Source organism: Podarcis bocagei, assembly GCF_964188305.1.
Source record: "Podarcis bocagei genome assembly, chromosome: 16".
NCBI classification, from domain to species: domain Eukaryota; kingdom Metazoa; phylum Chordata; class Lepidosauria; order Squamata; family Lacertidae; genus Podarcis; species Podarcis bocagei.
This window is the reverse complement of record NC_138142.1, coordinates 35,932,316-35,946,578: the sequence shown is the minus strand read 5'-3', so window position 1 is coordinate 35,946,578 and position 14,263 is coordinate 35,932,316. Positions and strand designations below refer to the sequence as shown.

General features: G+C 48.0%; 2 protein-coding genes across 7 annotated transcripts in view; one reads left to right on the top strand and one right to left on the bottom strand.

Annotated features, from left to right (window-relative positions):
* LOC308575278 (protein S100-A13-like) overlaps positions 1–14,263 on the bottom strand; it is a 110,130-nt gene that overhangs the window by 83,792 nt on the left and 12,075 nt on the right. The window lies entirely within an intron of this gene.
* On the top strand, positions 880–12,560 carry S100A5 (S100 calcium binding protein A5). Of its 6 annotated transcripts, none has more exons than XM_081173934.1 (3): positions 880–1,240; positions 10,365–10,543; positions 12,325–12,560. In XM_081173934.1, the coding sequence occupies exons 2-3, from the start codon at positions 10,379–10,381 to the stop codon at positions 12,466–12,468; spliced, it is 309 nt and encodes a 102-aa protein (XP_081030060.1). In that variant the 5' UTR covers positions 880–1,240; positions 10,365–10,378; the 3' UTR covers positions 12,469–12,560. The 6 variants fall into 6 exon arrangements, with proteins under 6 accessions (XP_081030060.1, XP_081030061.1, XP_081030058.1 ...); XM_081173935.1 differs by lacking the exon at positions 880–1,240 and adding an exon at positions 5,883–6,257; XM_081173932.1 differs by lacking the exon at positions 880–1,240 and adding an exon at positions 6,279–6,416.

Here is a 14,263-nt window from a genome sequence, read left to right as displayed (position 1 = left end):
TGTAAGTTAGCTGTGTGGGGGTTATTTTTTTGGAGGGGGAGGGATCTATGGCCCTCCAAATGTTTCCTAGTAAGGAATGCAGCCCTCGATTGCAGCATGTAGTTCTCCTCCATTTGTGGCACCTCAGCAGCAAACAGAATTTATCGTGACTCAACCCTCACGGATGACAAAGTAGCACACCACCAAAAAATCAAAAAATCTGCTTGTGTTTAAGACACAACGGAAGTTCTCTCTTTGTCGTCTGCAGCACTGGGTGAAACCACCGCTTATTCCTCTTTCTGCCACCCGTCTCTCTCTCTCTCTTGCTTTCATTCCAAGGAAACTGAACCCTCCCCGCATTAAAGGCGCAGGAGCCCTCCTAAAATTAAAAGCTGGCCACCTTCAGGCAGAACATTGATAAGGCCAAGAGAATCCTAATTTAGGCTCAAGCAAGAGTTGTTAATGGGACTCAGTTGGCGGTGTGGGTTAAACCATAGAGCCTAGGACATGCCGATCAGAAGGTCAGAGGTTCAAATCCCCGCGACGGGGTGAGCTCCCATTGCTCTGTCCCAGCTCCTGCCAACCTAGCAGTTTGAAAGCACATCAAAGTGCAAGTATATAAATAGGTACTGCTCCGGCGGGAAGGTAAACAGCCTTTCCGTGCGCTGCTCTGGTTCGCCAGAAGCGGCTTAGTCATGCTGGCCACATGACCCGGAAGCTGTACGCCGGCTCCCTCGGCCAATAAAGCAAGATGAGCGCTGCAACCCCAGAGTCGGTCACGACTGGACCTAACAGTCAGGCGTCCCTTTACCTTTACCTATCTTTCTGTAGTTATTTCTTTCTTTCCCCTTTTCTCTCCCTTTCTATTTTTTTCCTGGTCTCTCCATTTCTTGCCTTTTCTTCTTTCTGAATTTCTTCTTTTTTTAGACCAAGTAGCTGTCTTATCTTAGTATATTGTAAAAAATATACTTTGTGATGGGTATGGTATTTTTGAAGATCTATGAATAAGCCTCAGTAAATAAAGTTAATTGAAAAGCGGAGAAAGGGAAAAAAGAAAAGAAAAAGAGTTGTTCACAACCCGAGGAAAAGATGGCTGGATGCCAGCAGTCCCTCAGGACATATCCTGGCAACAAGATCATGTTCCTGCTTTTACCAGCCTCAATCTCTAGGGACCCCCCATGAAACTGCATAAGAGGGAGATATTATACCACACCCAGTTCCCTGCTTCACCGCTCAAGCTTGCCATCCACATTCTCATCCGGTGAGTTGCTTTTAGCTCCTTTTATTCTTCATCACTTTATCTGAAACGGCTATGCATCCTCAATTTCACATCCATCTGTACTTATCAACTGGCTTGCTTTTCCTCTCTGTGATGCTTTCTAGATTGTTTTCGCCGCCGCCTCAGCCTTCCCCAAACTCCTTCCCCCAGCGGCTCTTTTAGTTATGCTAGCTCAAACGGAGCCTCCTTGTGCAAGGGCAGTCTACCACAAAATGCCTGCTTCTGGGGGTTGAACAGGGGAAAAGGGCTGCTGCCTTCAGACCTCGCTTTAGGGGCTTCCGAGATGCCCTCTGTTGGAAACAGGATGCTGGGCAAATCCATGGTTTGATCCAGAAAGGCAATGTGGCAGTAACTCGCAACCAAGACTTGATTGGAGCCAGTCACTATACTGGCCAGGCAGTAGGCAAATCTAGGGGATCACAGCCGGTTCAGTTGCGCTGGCTGCAGCATAGTTTTCTCAAAAACAAGTCATGCCAGATGGATCTCATTTTTGATAAGAGTTACAAGCTTGGTGGATCAGAGGAATGCCATGGACATTATTGTATCTTGATTTCAGTACGGCTTTTGACAAAGTCCCCCATGATAATCTTGTGGAGAAGCTGGTCAGATGTGGGCTGGACATGGTAACTGTTAGGTGGATTTGCAGCTGGTTGGCTGAGCGAACCCAAAGAGTGCTCACTAACGGTCCCCCATCACCCTGGGAAATTTAGGTTTGATTTAGGTTTGATGAGGCCCTAAGCTACTGAAGGTCATGGGGCCCTTTATATGTCCAGCTGTCCTTTGTCAACAACAAATTGTCACTGTTTTTTGTGTTGGATATATGCTACACGGTAATTTATGGACCTAATAGGTTTCTAAAGCCATTTGTGCATAACAAAAATATGTATTTTATCAAAGTAATTGATATAGAAATGAGCAAACCAGTGATATCTTAGGGAGCAGGCTAGCAGGCAGGGCCCATTACTTACATCATAGGAGCCTACACAACACAAAACACGGTTGCTGTATTTAGGTTTTATTTTACAGTGGTACCTCGAGTTAAGTACTTAATTCGTTCCGGAGGTCCGTTCTTAACCTGAAAGTGTTCTTAACCTGAAGCACCACTTTAGCTAACGGGGCCTCCCGCTGCCGCCGCGCCGCCAGAGCACGATTTCTGTTCTCATCCTGAAGCAAAGCACTATTTCTGGGTTAGCGGAGTTTGTAACCTGAAGCATATGTAACCTGAAGCGTATGTAACCCAAGGTACTGTACCACTGTATTTTTTTTTTTATCTTATATTTTTGAAATGTACATCCAGGTGTTTTTTTCCCCTTTGAATTTTTTTGGGGGCCCCCAAGAGAGTGGGGCCCTAAGCTATAACTTGTTTAGCTTATATGTAAATCCGGCACTGCCCCCAGCCAACCAGCCCTCTTTTCCCAGCCCTAACTGGAGATGGCAGGGATCAAACCGGGAGCCTTCTGCACTCAAAGCAGGTGTTCTGCCAGGAAATCACAGCCTTCTCCCCTTATTTCTGGCTTGGAGCAAGCCCTTCCTGGAAGAAGAGGAGGCTTTTTCTCTCCAGATGTCCACGCAGATTCCAGATGTGCAAGACACATGAGCTGCTCAGAGGTCTCGCACCCACACAACCCTGCATGTAAAAATGTCAAGCTCTGGATTTTGCCCGTGGCTATCAGAAGCTGGCAAATCCCCAGCCTGCAATCGCTAAGCCAGCCAACGCCTTTTCCACATTACAACATCTCTTTGTGAGTCAGAGTCCAGCTAAATCAATCCAGATCTTTCGTTCGTCTTCGGGTTTTGGGAGATGGACTCCAGAAGGAAAATGGGCTCCTGTTTCTTGACCTTTTGGAAAGAGCTCACTAACTCATCTGGGGCTGCTTGGCGTAACGGTCCTAGATTCCGGAGGCCACTGTTGCCAAATTTTCTCTCTGCCTCCTGTGCCTCTGAAGAGCAGAATGAACATGTGAACAGGCACAGAGCCTGACACAGAGATGATGATGATGATGATGATGATGATGATGATGATAATAAATTTATTATTTATACCCCGCCCATCTGGCTGAGTTTCCCCAGCCACTCTGGGCGGCTCCCAATCAAGTGTTAAAAACAGTACAGCGTTAAATATTAAAAACTTCCCTGAACAGGGCTGCCTTCAGATGCCTTTTAAAGATAGGATATCTGCTTATTTCCTTCACATCTGAAGGTGGGACGTTCCACAGGACGGGCGCCACTACCGAGAAGGCCCTCTGTCTGGTTCCCTGTAACCTCACTTCTCGCAATGAGGGAACCGCCAGAAGGCCCTCAGCATTGGACCTCAGTGTCTGGGCTGGACGATGGGGATGGAGACGCTCCTTCAGGTATACAGGACCGAGGCTGTTTGGGGCTTTCAAGGTCAGCACCAACACTTTGAATTGTGATCGGAAACGTACTGGGAGCCAATGTAGGTCTTTCAGGACCGGTGTTATGTGGTCTCGGCGGCCGCTCCCAGTCACCAGCCTAGCTGCCGCATTCTGGATTAATTGCAGTTTCCGGGTCACCTTCAAAGGTAGCCCCACGTAGAGCACATTGCAGTAGTCCAAGCAGGAGATAACTAGACCATGCACCACTCTGGCGAGACAGTCCGCGGGCAGATAAAGTTATGGGGGGGGGGTTGAGAAGTGTCCGCAGGTGACATTTCTGGACTGTTGCTAAAAGGCACGGTTAGGGGAGGAGTGGGCAGCGATCCTTGCAAGCAGGGGATGTACAGTAACTCTGTCCATGCTCCGGCGCACCGTTCTCCTGCATCATTTATTAATTGATATTTTATTGAAACATAAATTCAAATCTAAAGCAGTAAAGTGTTACAAAAAGAAGGGGGGAAATCAAAACACAGAACTGTGTAAAGGGAAGGGGAAGCGTTATATGAATATAGACAAAAAATTGAGATTATTATCCCAATACTAATACAGTGGTACCTCGGGTTAAGTACTTAATTCGTTCCGGAGGTCCGTACTTAACCTGAAACTGTTCTTAACCTGAAGCACCACTTTAGCTAATGGGGCCTCCTGCTGCCGCCACACCGCCGGAGCCCGATTTCTGTTCTTATCCTGAAGCAAAGTTCTTAACCTGAAGCACTGAAGCAAAGTTCTTAACCTGAAGCACTATTTCTGGGTTAGTGGAGTCTGTAACCTGAAGCGTATGTAACCTGAAGCGTATGTAACCTGAAGCGTATGTAACCCGAGGTACCACTGTAGAAATATTAACAGCCTACTGCATTTTCTATACATTCGTTCCAGATATTGCTGTGTTTATCCAAGCAGTCTACGTCTGTAAGCAGTCTGTTCATAGGTTGCAAGTGTTATCATATGATCGATCCACTGATTAAAGGATATATATTGTCTTCTAGTTCATCAATATCAGCCTCTTGGCTACCATGAGAGCACGTAAAATCCTTTTTTGTTGTCCAGTTAACTTCCATATGGTAGGCATATACCTTCTCTGACATGTTTTTAAGCTTCAAATACAGCTGTATCACCCACAGGCCTGTCAGCTTGGCGATGAGTGATGCCGTACGGGATGAAAATCCCAGTAACTCTTACAACAAGGGTCTCCATAATACCTTTCAGCCCGTCCCTTGGCCATGAGGCAGCGAGGGAAGTTCCTATTCTTTTCTTCCCTCAAAAAGTCCCTAGAAATCTAAAGGAGGAAGTTTCCTCTTTCACTTCCACTTCCTCTTTCAGATCTTCAGGCTTCTTAGGGAACTCAAGATTAATTCAGCTGAGTCCTACTTTTGGGAACTGTGACGGTGCGTTTTGTGGGTACTTTCTCTCTTCCTGTCTCACGGTATGTTCGACCCTCCAAGTGTCCCTATTTCCCAGGGTCCACAGTCCCGGAATTACAGAAGCCGCCCCGGTTTCTGATCCGATCCCAGAATGTCCCACTTTTACTTAGGACGTCCCTATTTTCATCGGAGAAATGTAGGAGGGTATGGAGTTATGCGAGCCAAGGAGATTATAAGTACCGTATTTTTTGCTCTATAAGACTCACTTTTCCCCTCCTAATAAGTAAGGGGAAATGTGTGTGCGTCTTACGGAGCGAATGCAGGCTGCGCAGCTCTCCCAGAAGCCAGAACAGCAAGAGGGATTGCTGCTTTCACTGCGCAGCGATCCCTCTTGCTGTTCTGGCTTCTGAGATTCAGAATATTTTTTTTCTTGTTTTCCTCCTCCAAAAACTAGGTGCGTCTTGTGGTCTGGTGCGTCTTATAGAGCGAAAAATATGGTAGCTATACAACCTTTAGAAGACATCTGAAGGCAGCTCTGTACAGGGAAGTTGTTTTTTTTTTAAGTTTGATGTTTTATTATGTTTTTATATATGTTGGGAGCTGCCCACAGCGGTTGGCACAACCCAGACAGATAGGCAGGGTATAAACAACAACAACAGCAGCAACAACAGCAACAGCAACAACAACAACAGAATAGGACAACCTATTTTCATCGGAGAAATGTTGGGAGGGGGAAGTAGTGACCAGAATTGGTGGCACTCACATCACTCTTTCCAGAATCCAAATGTGCACCGTCACTAGATAGATAGATAGATAGATAGATAGATAGATAGATAGATAGATAATTTATTACGGTCGGAGACCAACTTATAAAACACACTTGGGGGTACAAGTCACAGAAGGAAAACACTGTCACTAATCAAAATATCTACATGGACTCCAGCTTACTTTCCAAGTTTGTGGGAGATAACGGATATTTCTATTTGTTATTCTTTGAATAAAGTAATAATTAAAAATTAAAATAGGCCCCAAAAGGTTGGCACCCCCTGCCTTAAAAGCCACAGGAACACCACATACACACACCCCGAGTCTGGATGCTGGCAACCTTAATCTTTAACACACCATTCTTGGATCTATTTGCTAGCATGAGCTCATGCGGACGGTTGCATCACCTTGAACAGGATCCCAGCCCCACCTTGGTCACAGCTAACTGGATTTGAATTCAAGCTGCCTGATTCACAGGTGGGTTCGGCCCTCTGGTGGCTTCAATGCCTGGTTAACCACAAAGCAGCCGTTTCAAAATTGTGTTTGTTTTAGAGTTTATGCGATTCGTTGTTCCTCTTGGCTGATGAAGCGAAGGCTTGGCAGCAGAGATCGATGCCAGGGAGGCCATGGGAACAGGTGGGAAACTTTGCCAGCTGATGCGCTGAGCATCATGTGCCAATGCTTAGAGCTGTAGAATCTGTGGCCCACCAAACCAGCAGGTGGGGTGTAGTTTAGGGACAAAGCACCCCAGCAAATATTTCACAAGCATCTGCTTATGAAGAACATACTGGCCTCAGCCCAGTGTACCTGAAGTGTCTCCACCCCCATTGTTCTACCCGGGCACTGAGGTCCAGCGCCGAGGGCCTTCTGGTGGTTCCCTTGCTGTGAGAAGCCAAGTTACAGGGAACCAGGCAGAGGGCCTTCTCGGTAGTGACGCCTGCCCTGTGGAACACCCTCCCACCAGATGTCAAAGAGAAAAACAACTACCAGACTTTTAGAAGGCATCTGAAGGCAACCCTGTTTAGGGAAGCTTTTAATGTTTAATAGGTTATTGTATTTTAATATTGTGTGGGAAGCTGCCCAGAGTGGCTGGGGAAATCCAGCCAAATGGGTGGGGTATAAATAATAAATTATTATTATTATTATTATTATTATTATTATTATTATTATTATTATTACAGTATTACCTCGAGTTGAGTGTGATCAGCACTGACTCAGATGTTTCAGCATCCCTTCCCCATCGGTTTTATTTCCCCCAAACATGTTCATTCATTTATTTGTAATTTCCGTAAACATTGGGGTTCCCTCGGGGTCCGCTGCTCTCTCCCTCATGCGTGTGGGTGGCTCCCAAAAGTGGCACCGTCCACAGTTTTGAGGTGATTAGCGAAGGAAATCTGCCCTTTGGATCCGCCGAGATTTCCAGAAGCTATTAGTTAATTTGTTGTAAAGGTTAATGAATGGAGGAAACTGCCGGAGAGGGGAGAGGCTAATCCATAGAGGGAGAGATGAATGCATATATATATCCACTACAATAAATGCTTCAGGGGAAAGTGCTTCTGTTCAGGCTGCCAGCCACACCCTTTCCAAACAACTCCATTCCGCTACAGCCAGCCCCAACATTCTGCAGCCATTGGGCAGTTCCTTTCTCTCTCCCTCCAAGCTTGCTGATATATCTGCCTCATTACTGAGGGATGCCATTCTGGCTGTGTAAGGATCCGGGTTCAGAGAGCAAGTTCACTATTCACTTAAAAGGCTTGGGGATCCTATTTCAGCCTAAGGGCCACCTTCCCTTTTGAGAAACCTCCCAGGGGCCACATGCCAGTGGTGGGTGGGTGTCAAAAGTGGGCGGAGTGATGGTGGGTGTAAATTTTCACTTTGGGCAGTAAGCTAGTTTCTACGCTCATTCACAAATCCCTCTCCCTATTCTCCATCCAGGGAAGCCAGTGGTGTTATCAGAGTTCAAGGATATGGCCCAAGGGCCACATTCCCTTCTGGGAAACATTTTGGGGGCCACAGGCCAGTGGTGGGCGGGGCAACAAATGTGACAAGGGCGAGCTAGCAATAAATCACACAGAGTAAGTGAAGGTAACTCTTTATTCGAGGAAACCGGATCTGCTAAAGAGTGCCAGGCCTAGTAAGCACAGCAATTCTTCTTTGGTAGGCAGTTGCAGAGACTGAAGGCCCCCTCCTTCCCACAGCTGCCTAAGCCTTCTCCTTTCTCAGGTTTCCCCCAAGCAATCTGAGACTGTGCCTGCGCAAAGCTAACTTCTTCTCCACCCTTTTCATGCCTCTTCTGGTTCTGGGAGACCAGAGAAGAGGAGAGTTTGTTACAGCAAGAGAGGGAGACCAGCCTGACTCATCTCTGCCTCTTGGCCATCCTACTCTCCAGTGTCACAGTCCGGTTTACAGGCGGTCAAAGTCCTGGCGGAGGACATCAGAACCAGGGGCAAGGCGGCAGGGTGGGAGCAGGAATGAGAGTCAGGAAGCCAAGGGTCAGAGAGCCGGGAGTCAAGAAGCCAAGGGTCGGAGGGTCAGGAAGCAAGGAGTCAAGGAGCCAAACACAGCAAGGCAGGAAGTGTGCTGCTGTGGCAAAGAGCAAAAGGGAAATGCTGACCTTATGTCCCTTCCCAGCTCTTGCCGCCAGGTGCAGTGAGTTACCAAGCGGCCTCACCTGTGCGGCCGCACCTTACCTCTTCAGAACAAACTTAGGAAAGCCCCAGTCCTGCAAAGCCTTACCGGTCACAGGGCCTGGCTCCTGCACGCACTCCTGACATCCAGTTTCTGCTTCTGCCTATGCTTCTGGACTCCTCTCTGCCACAAATTCTTCCTGCTCACTAAACCCTGTTACCTCTTCAGCTTCCGATACCTCCTCCTCCCAGTCTTCACCCTCTTCTCCCTCTGACCACTTGCATTGTCATCCCACCACCCTTCTCCAAGCTCTGAACCTCCATCCCTTGGGGGTCCTCCAGTCGATGCCTCCCACCATTCCTCTGCGTACAACAAAATGTAAAAAATTGCCACTGTACAGTCGGCTAGCTTCCACACACACACAAATGCTCACATATCCCTCTCTGTTCTGCATCCATACAAGCAAAAGGCATGGGCAGAGTTTAAGGGCACATTCCCAGCAGGCAAAAATACTCAAGGTGCGAAACATAAGGGCCCAATGAGGGGCGTGGTCTTGGGAGAGTCTTGTGGGCCAGATAGAGAGGCCTGGCGGGTCACATGTGACCCATGGGCCACAGGTTTCCCACCCCTAGCATATACAACGGAGTACATCATGTGATCGGAAGGGATGCGGGTGGCGCTGTGGGTTAAACCACAGAGCCTAGGGCTTGCCGATCAGAAGGCCGGCAGTTCGAATCCCCACAATGGGGTAAGCTCCCGTGGCTCGGTCCCTGCTCCTGCCAACCTAGCAGCTCGAAAGCACACCACTACAAGTAGATAAATAGGTACAGCTCTAGCGGGAAGGCAAATGGCATTTCCGTGCACTGCTCTGGTTCACCAGAAGTGGCTTAGTCATGCTGGCCACATGACCCGGAAGCTGTACGCCGGCTCCCTCGGCCAATAAAGCGAGATGAGCGCCGCAACCCCAGAGTCGGCCACGACTGGACCTAACGGTCAGGGGTCCCTTTACCTTTACCTTTACATCATATGATCAGGGCTGCCTCACCTGCCAACTCGAATGCTACGAGCTGCAGATCTAAAGTGCTGGGAGTGGGAAGCGTCGAGAACACGCTGGTGCCGGGTGTGTTCGCCCAGGGCTGGCCAGCCGTTCCCAGGGAAATCCCTACTTGTGCTAATGGAGCTCTTATCAGCTTGTTTCCACCCTCCTTAATTGCAGAGTTGTTCGCTGCTGCTTCTAATGTGCGCTTGCTTGCAAGATCTCTTTTTATGTATACTTTCTGCTTTGCAGGATGAGCTTCCCAAGCTTGCACCCAGGGCGAATGCTGTATAATCAAAGGCTTTATGGCCTGAGCTGCCCCACAGGTTGAAATCAAGAAACCAAGGGCCCTTCTCCCGTTCCTGGGTTGGCCTCCAACATTTCTCTGGTAAAAATAGGGATGTTGTAAGGAAAAGCAGGGATGTGGATGGTGCTGTGGATTAAACCACAGCGCCTAGGACTCGCTGATCAGAAGGTCGGCAGTTCGAATCCCCATGACGGGGTGAGCTCCCGTTGCTCGGTCCCAGCTCCTGCCAACCTAGCAGTTTGAAAGCACGTCAAAGTGCAAGTAGATAAATAGGTACCAGTCCGGCGGTAAGGTAAACGGCATTTCCGTGTGCTGATCTGGTTCACCAGAAGCGGCTTAGTCATGCTGGCCACATGACCCAGAAGCTGTACGCCGGCTCCCTCGGCCAATAAAGTGAGATGAGCGCCGCAACCCCAGAGTCGGCCACAACTGGACCTAATGGTCAGGGGTCCAGGACCACCCCTGGAAAATAGGGACACTTGGATGGTCTGGATCAGGCTCTTCGTATGTTCTTAACTGTGTGCTCCTTCAGGAGGAAGGGCAGGATATAAATTTAATGAACAAATGAACAAATCCCGCCATACAGTTCACTTCCTTGTTTTCTCCTTTTCAGATCCTGCCTGGCCGATGGACATGGAGACGCCCCTGGAGAAAGCCCTGGCGACGCTTGTGTACACCTTCCACAAATATTCAGGGAAAGAAGGGGATAAGTTCACTCTGAGCAAGGGAGAGCTGAAGGAGCTGGTGAAGAAGGAACTGGCACTTGGAGAGGTCGGTGCCCCAGCGGATCGGGTGAGGGGGGGAATAGTGGCCCCAAAACACAACGTGAGGTTGGGGAAACCAGCGTTCTACCTTCAAGATGTGCATCTTCCATCACGACCACGGCTGAGTGGCAGAGCATCTGCCTTGCATGCAGGAGGTCCCGGGTTCGAGTCCTGACATCTCCTGGTAGGACTGGGAAAGACTCCCAGTTTGAAACCCTGGAGAGCCACGGACAGTCAGTGGCGAGGGGCTGACCTTGATACACACAGGAGGTGCAGCAAGTCAAAATGTGGGGCTTGCGCATGGGATAAACAGTGGGGAGTTGGGAGTTTGGATAAGTCTTTTCTTCCTTTCCCCATCTTTCCCTTATTCACTTTATGCCTTAGTTTCCTTCCAGGTGACTGACTTTCCTTTTTAAAAAAAGTTTAAATTTTATTTAACATAATTATTACAAAATACAGGCAAAATACATACAAATACAGTGGTACCTCGGGTTACATACACTTCAGGTTACATACGCTTCAGGTTACATACACTTCAGGTTACAGACCTCAGGTTAAGAACTTTGCTTCAGGATAAGAACAGAAATTGTGCTCCAGCGGAACAGCAGCAGCAGGAGGCCCCATTAGCTAAAGTGGTGCTTCAGGTTAAGAACAGTTTCAGGTTAAGAACGGACCTCCAGAACAAAGTAAGTACTTAACCCGAGCTACCACTGTACGTACATATATTTTTCAGATAAGCACACATATATAAAAAAAGAATAAAAAAGAAAAAAGGAAGAAAAGAAAAAAGAAAAAGAAAAAATAAGAAAAATTGGAAGAAGAAAAATTGGAAGAATTTCTTCCAAATTTATTCTACAAATATCTCAATAATCCTTCCTTTCTTCTTTCAGGGCAATATCCCATCTCAGTCTTAAAGTAAACCCATTAAAATGAATGAGCATGATGTAATATAGTTCAGTGAATGGCAATGGATCTAACTCTGAGTAAAGCTTAGGCCCTATTCACGCCATGTATTTAAAGCACTATGATACCTCTTTAAACAGTCATGGCTTCCCCCAAATAATTCTGGGAGCTGCGGTTTGTTAAAGGCGTCAAGAGTTGTTAGGAAGCCCCAATTCCCCTACAACTTCAGGAGTGGTTTAACAACCAATCCTGCTTCCCAGGAACTCTTGGAAGTGTAGCTCTGTAGCGGGAAATAGCCGGCGTCTCATAACGACTCTCAGCACCCTTAACAAACTACAGCTCCCATAATTCTTTGCGGGAAGTCATGACAATTTAAAGTATTAAAGGTAAAGGGACCCCTGACCATTAGGTCCAGTCGCAGACGACTCTGGGGTTGCGGCGCTCATCTCGCTTTACTGGCCAAGGGAACCGGCGTACAGCTTCCAGGTCATGTGGCCAACATGACTAAGCTGCTTCTGGCGAACCAGAGCAGCGCACGGAAACACCGTTTACCTTCTCACCAGAGCGGTACCTATTTATCTATTTGCACTGGTGTGCTTTCGAACTGCTAGGTTGGCAGGAGCAGGGACCGAGCAACGGGAGCTCAGCCCGTCGCGGGGATTCGAGCCGCCGACCTCCTGATCGGCAAGTCCTAGGCTCTGAGGTTTAACCCACAGTGCCACCCACATCCCATTTAAAGTATTGGAGAGCTTGAAATGTATCACGTGAATACGGCCTTGGTTGGATGCAACCCGTAAGTTTTGAAAGAGAGTTAAATTTGTGAGGGGGGGTTCAGTGCCCCCCATAATCGGACATGTACCCCAATCTCTCCCCTTTCTCTTTCCTTTGGCCCCCTTTCCCTCGCAGAAGATGAAGGCAGGCGGAATTGACAAGCTGATGGGAACCCTGGACAAGAACAAGGATGATGAGATTGACTTCAAGGAGTACACGGGCTTCCTGACAGCCCTCTGCATGACCTACAATGATTTCTTCCAGCAGGATTCAAAATAAGGGAGAGGGTGGGGTAAATCTCCAGCAGTCGGTGCCCTGCATCACCCAGAGCCCATGTGGCAACTTTAAATAAAGGTCTCAACCTCCAGAAACTGGTTCAACCATTCAGTTCCGAGGGTTGATTGTTTGTAGCCACATGGAACAGGGATCCTTTGGAGAAGGCGGGCAGGATCAGTCCGGAGGCTACAACCTGTGGACCTCCAGATGTAGTTGGACTCCAAATCCCATCACCCCTGACCTGCTGCAAGACTGTCCCACATTTCTTTGGCAGTTTTCTTATTCCTTATGTATACTACTTGCTGGTCACTGACAGCCAAATTACCGTATTTTTCACTCTATAACACGCACCCGACCATAACACGCACATAGTTTTTAGAGGAGGAAAACAAGGGAAAAAATATTCTAAACGAAACAGTGGATATATGATTTTTGTGGTTCATGCTGTGGCCACAGACATGTGATCTGATGGTGAATTTGGGGTGACCCAGTGCAAAAATCCTGAGGATCCATGTGGATCCGTGCTTTGTAACCACATTTTAAGTGGGGAGGGAAGGAAAAGCACTCAAGGGACAAGGAGCACGCATGGGGTAGGTGGAGAAGGATGCTGCTAATAATGAAGAAGAGGGGTATAAGGGGAGAAGGCTCCTCTCCTCTCCCACTTTGCTCCTTTAAAGCAAGCAGGCTCTGCTTTTCTTCCTCCTCCCCGCTCATCCCCAGCTTAGCAAGCTGAAAAACTTTGCTGCTATGTAGTGAGCTGAGTGGGGAGGAGAGAGGGACTTTAAAGCAAGCAGGCTCTCTGTCCCTCTCTCCTCGCCACTCAGCGGCTCTTCTCCCGCTTTGCTGTTTCAAAGCGAGCCACGGAGGAGGGAAGGAAGGGGAACCATGGATCCTCTGCTCACGACTGCAGCAGATCCCCCCGCCACCCGTAGGCATTCCCTCCATAACACGCACAGACATTTCCCCTTACTTTCTAGGAGGAAAAAAGTGAGTGTTATGGTGCAAAAAATACGGTAATTATCGCCCTGGCTTTCGCATCTCCTTTCAACCAAGCATTAGTCACAGGGTCATCGGTTTCCATAGGTCCAAACTTCCCGAGAGGTCAAAAGTGCCTCCACCCCAAACGACCATAAACTGTAGTTCTTATCTGTCAGCTGTGGGAACATCAGAGCGTTCTCAGCTTCTGGAACCCAGCCAACCATTCTAGAACTCTTCCTGACCCACAGAACCACACCAACAGGAGAAGGAGCTTTCAAACCTTTCTTAAAGTCCAAAAATGTGCAGTCATCCACTCGGCAGCTGGGCCCATAACCAAAGGTGTTGGTTATTTTGCAGACTAGTTGTGCTGCAGAAAGCGTGCCTGGGGAGACCACACATTCAAGAAACGCAAAATAAATTTTCCTAGGTTTTAATAACAAACAAAAAAACTCCTTTTACACTAAATTATCAAGAAGCATGACCCATCCACCAGGGTACTGAGAGAGCTACTCGCTGCTCTTTATATACCATACCCAACTGCTTAATTACCACAGCTTAACAGCACCTGCTATACTGCTTCACAGCTGTAAAACTAGGTCACATTATTTGCTCTGGCCTTTAAAGAAACTACAACTCCCATCATCTTTGACCATTGGCCACGCTAGCAGGGGCTGGTGGGAGTTGGGATCCAGCAACAGCTGGAGGGCCGCAAATTCCCCACCCAAGTTTTAGATGCAGAAGCTTCCCCCAAGATCTCTAGGTAAGGAGAGACTCCTGTTTAAAGCCCCTGGAAGCCACTGCTGAGCTGTGTTGTCAATGG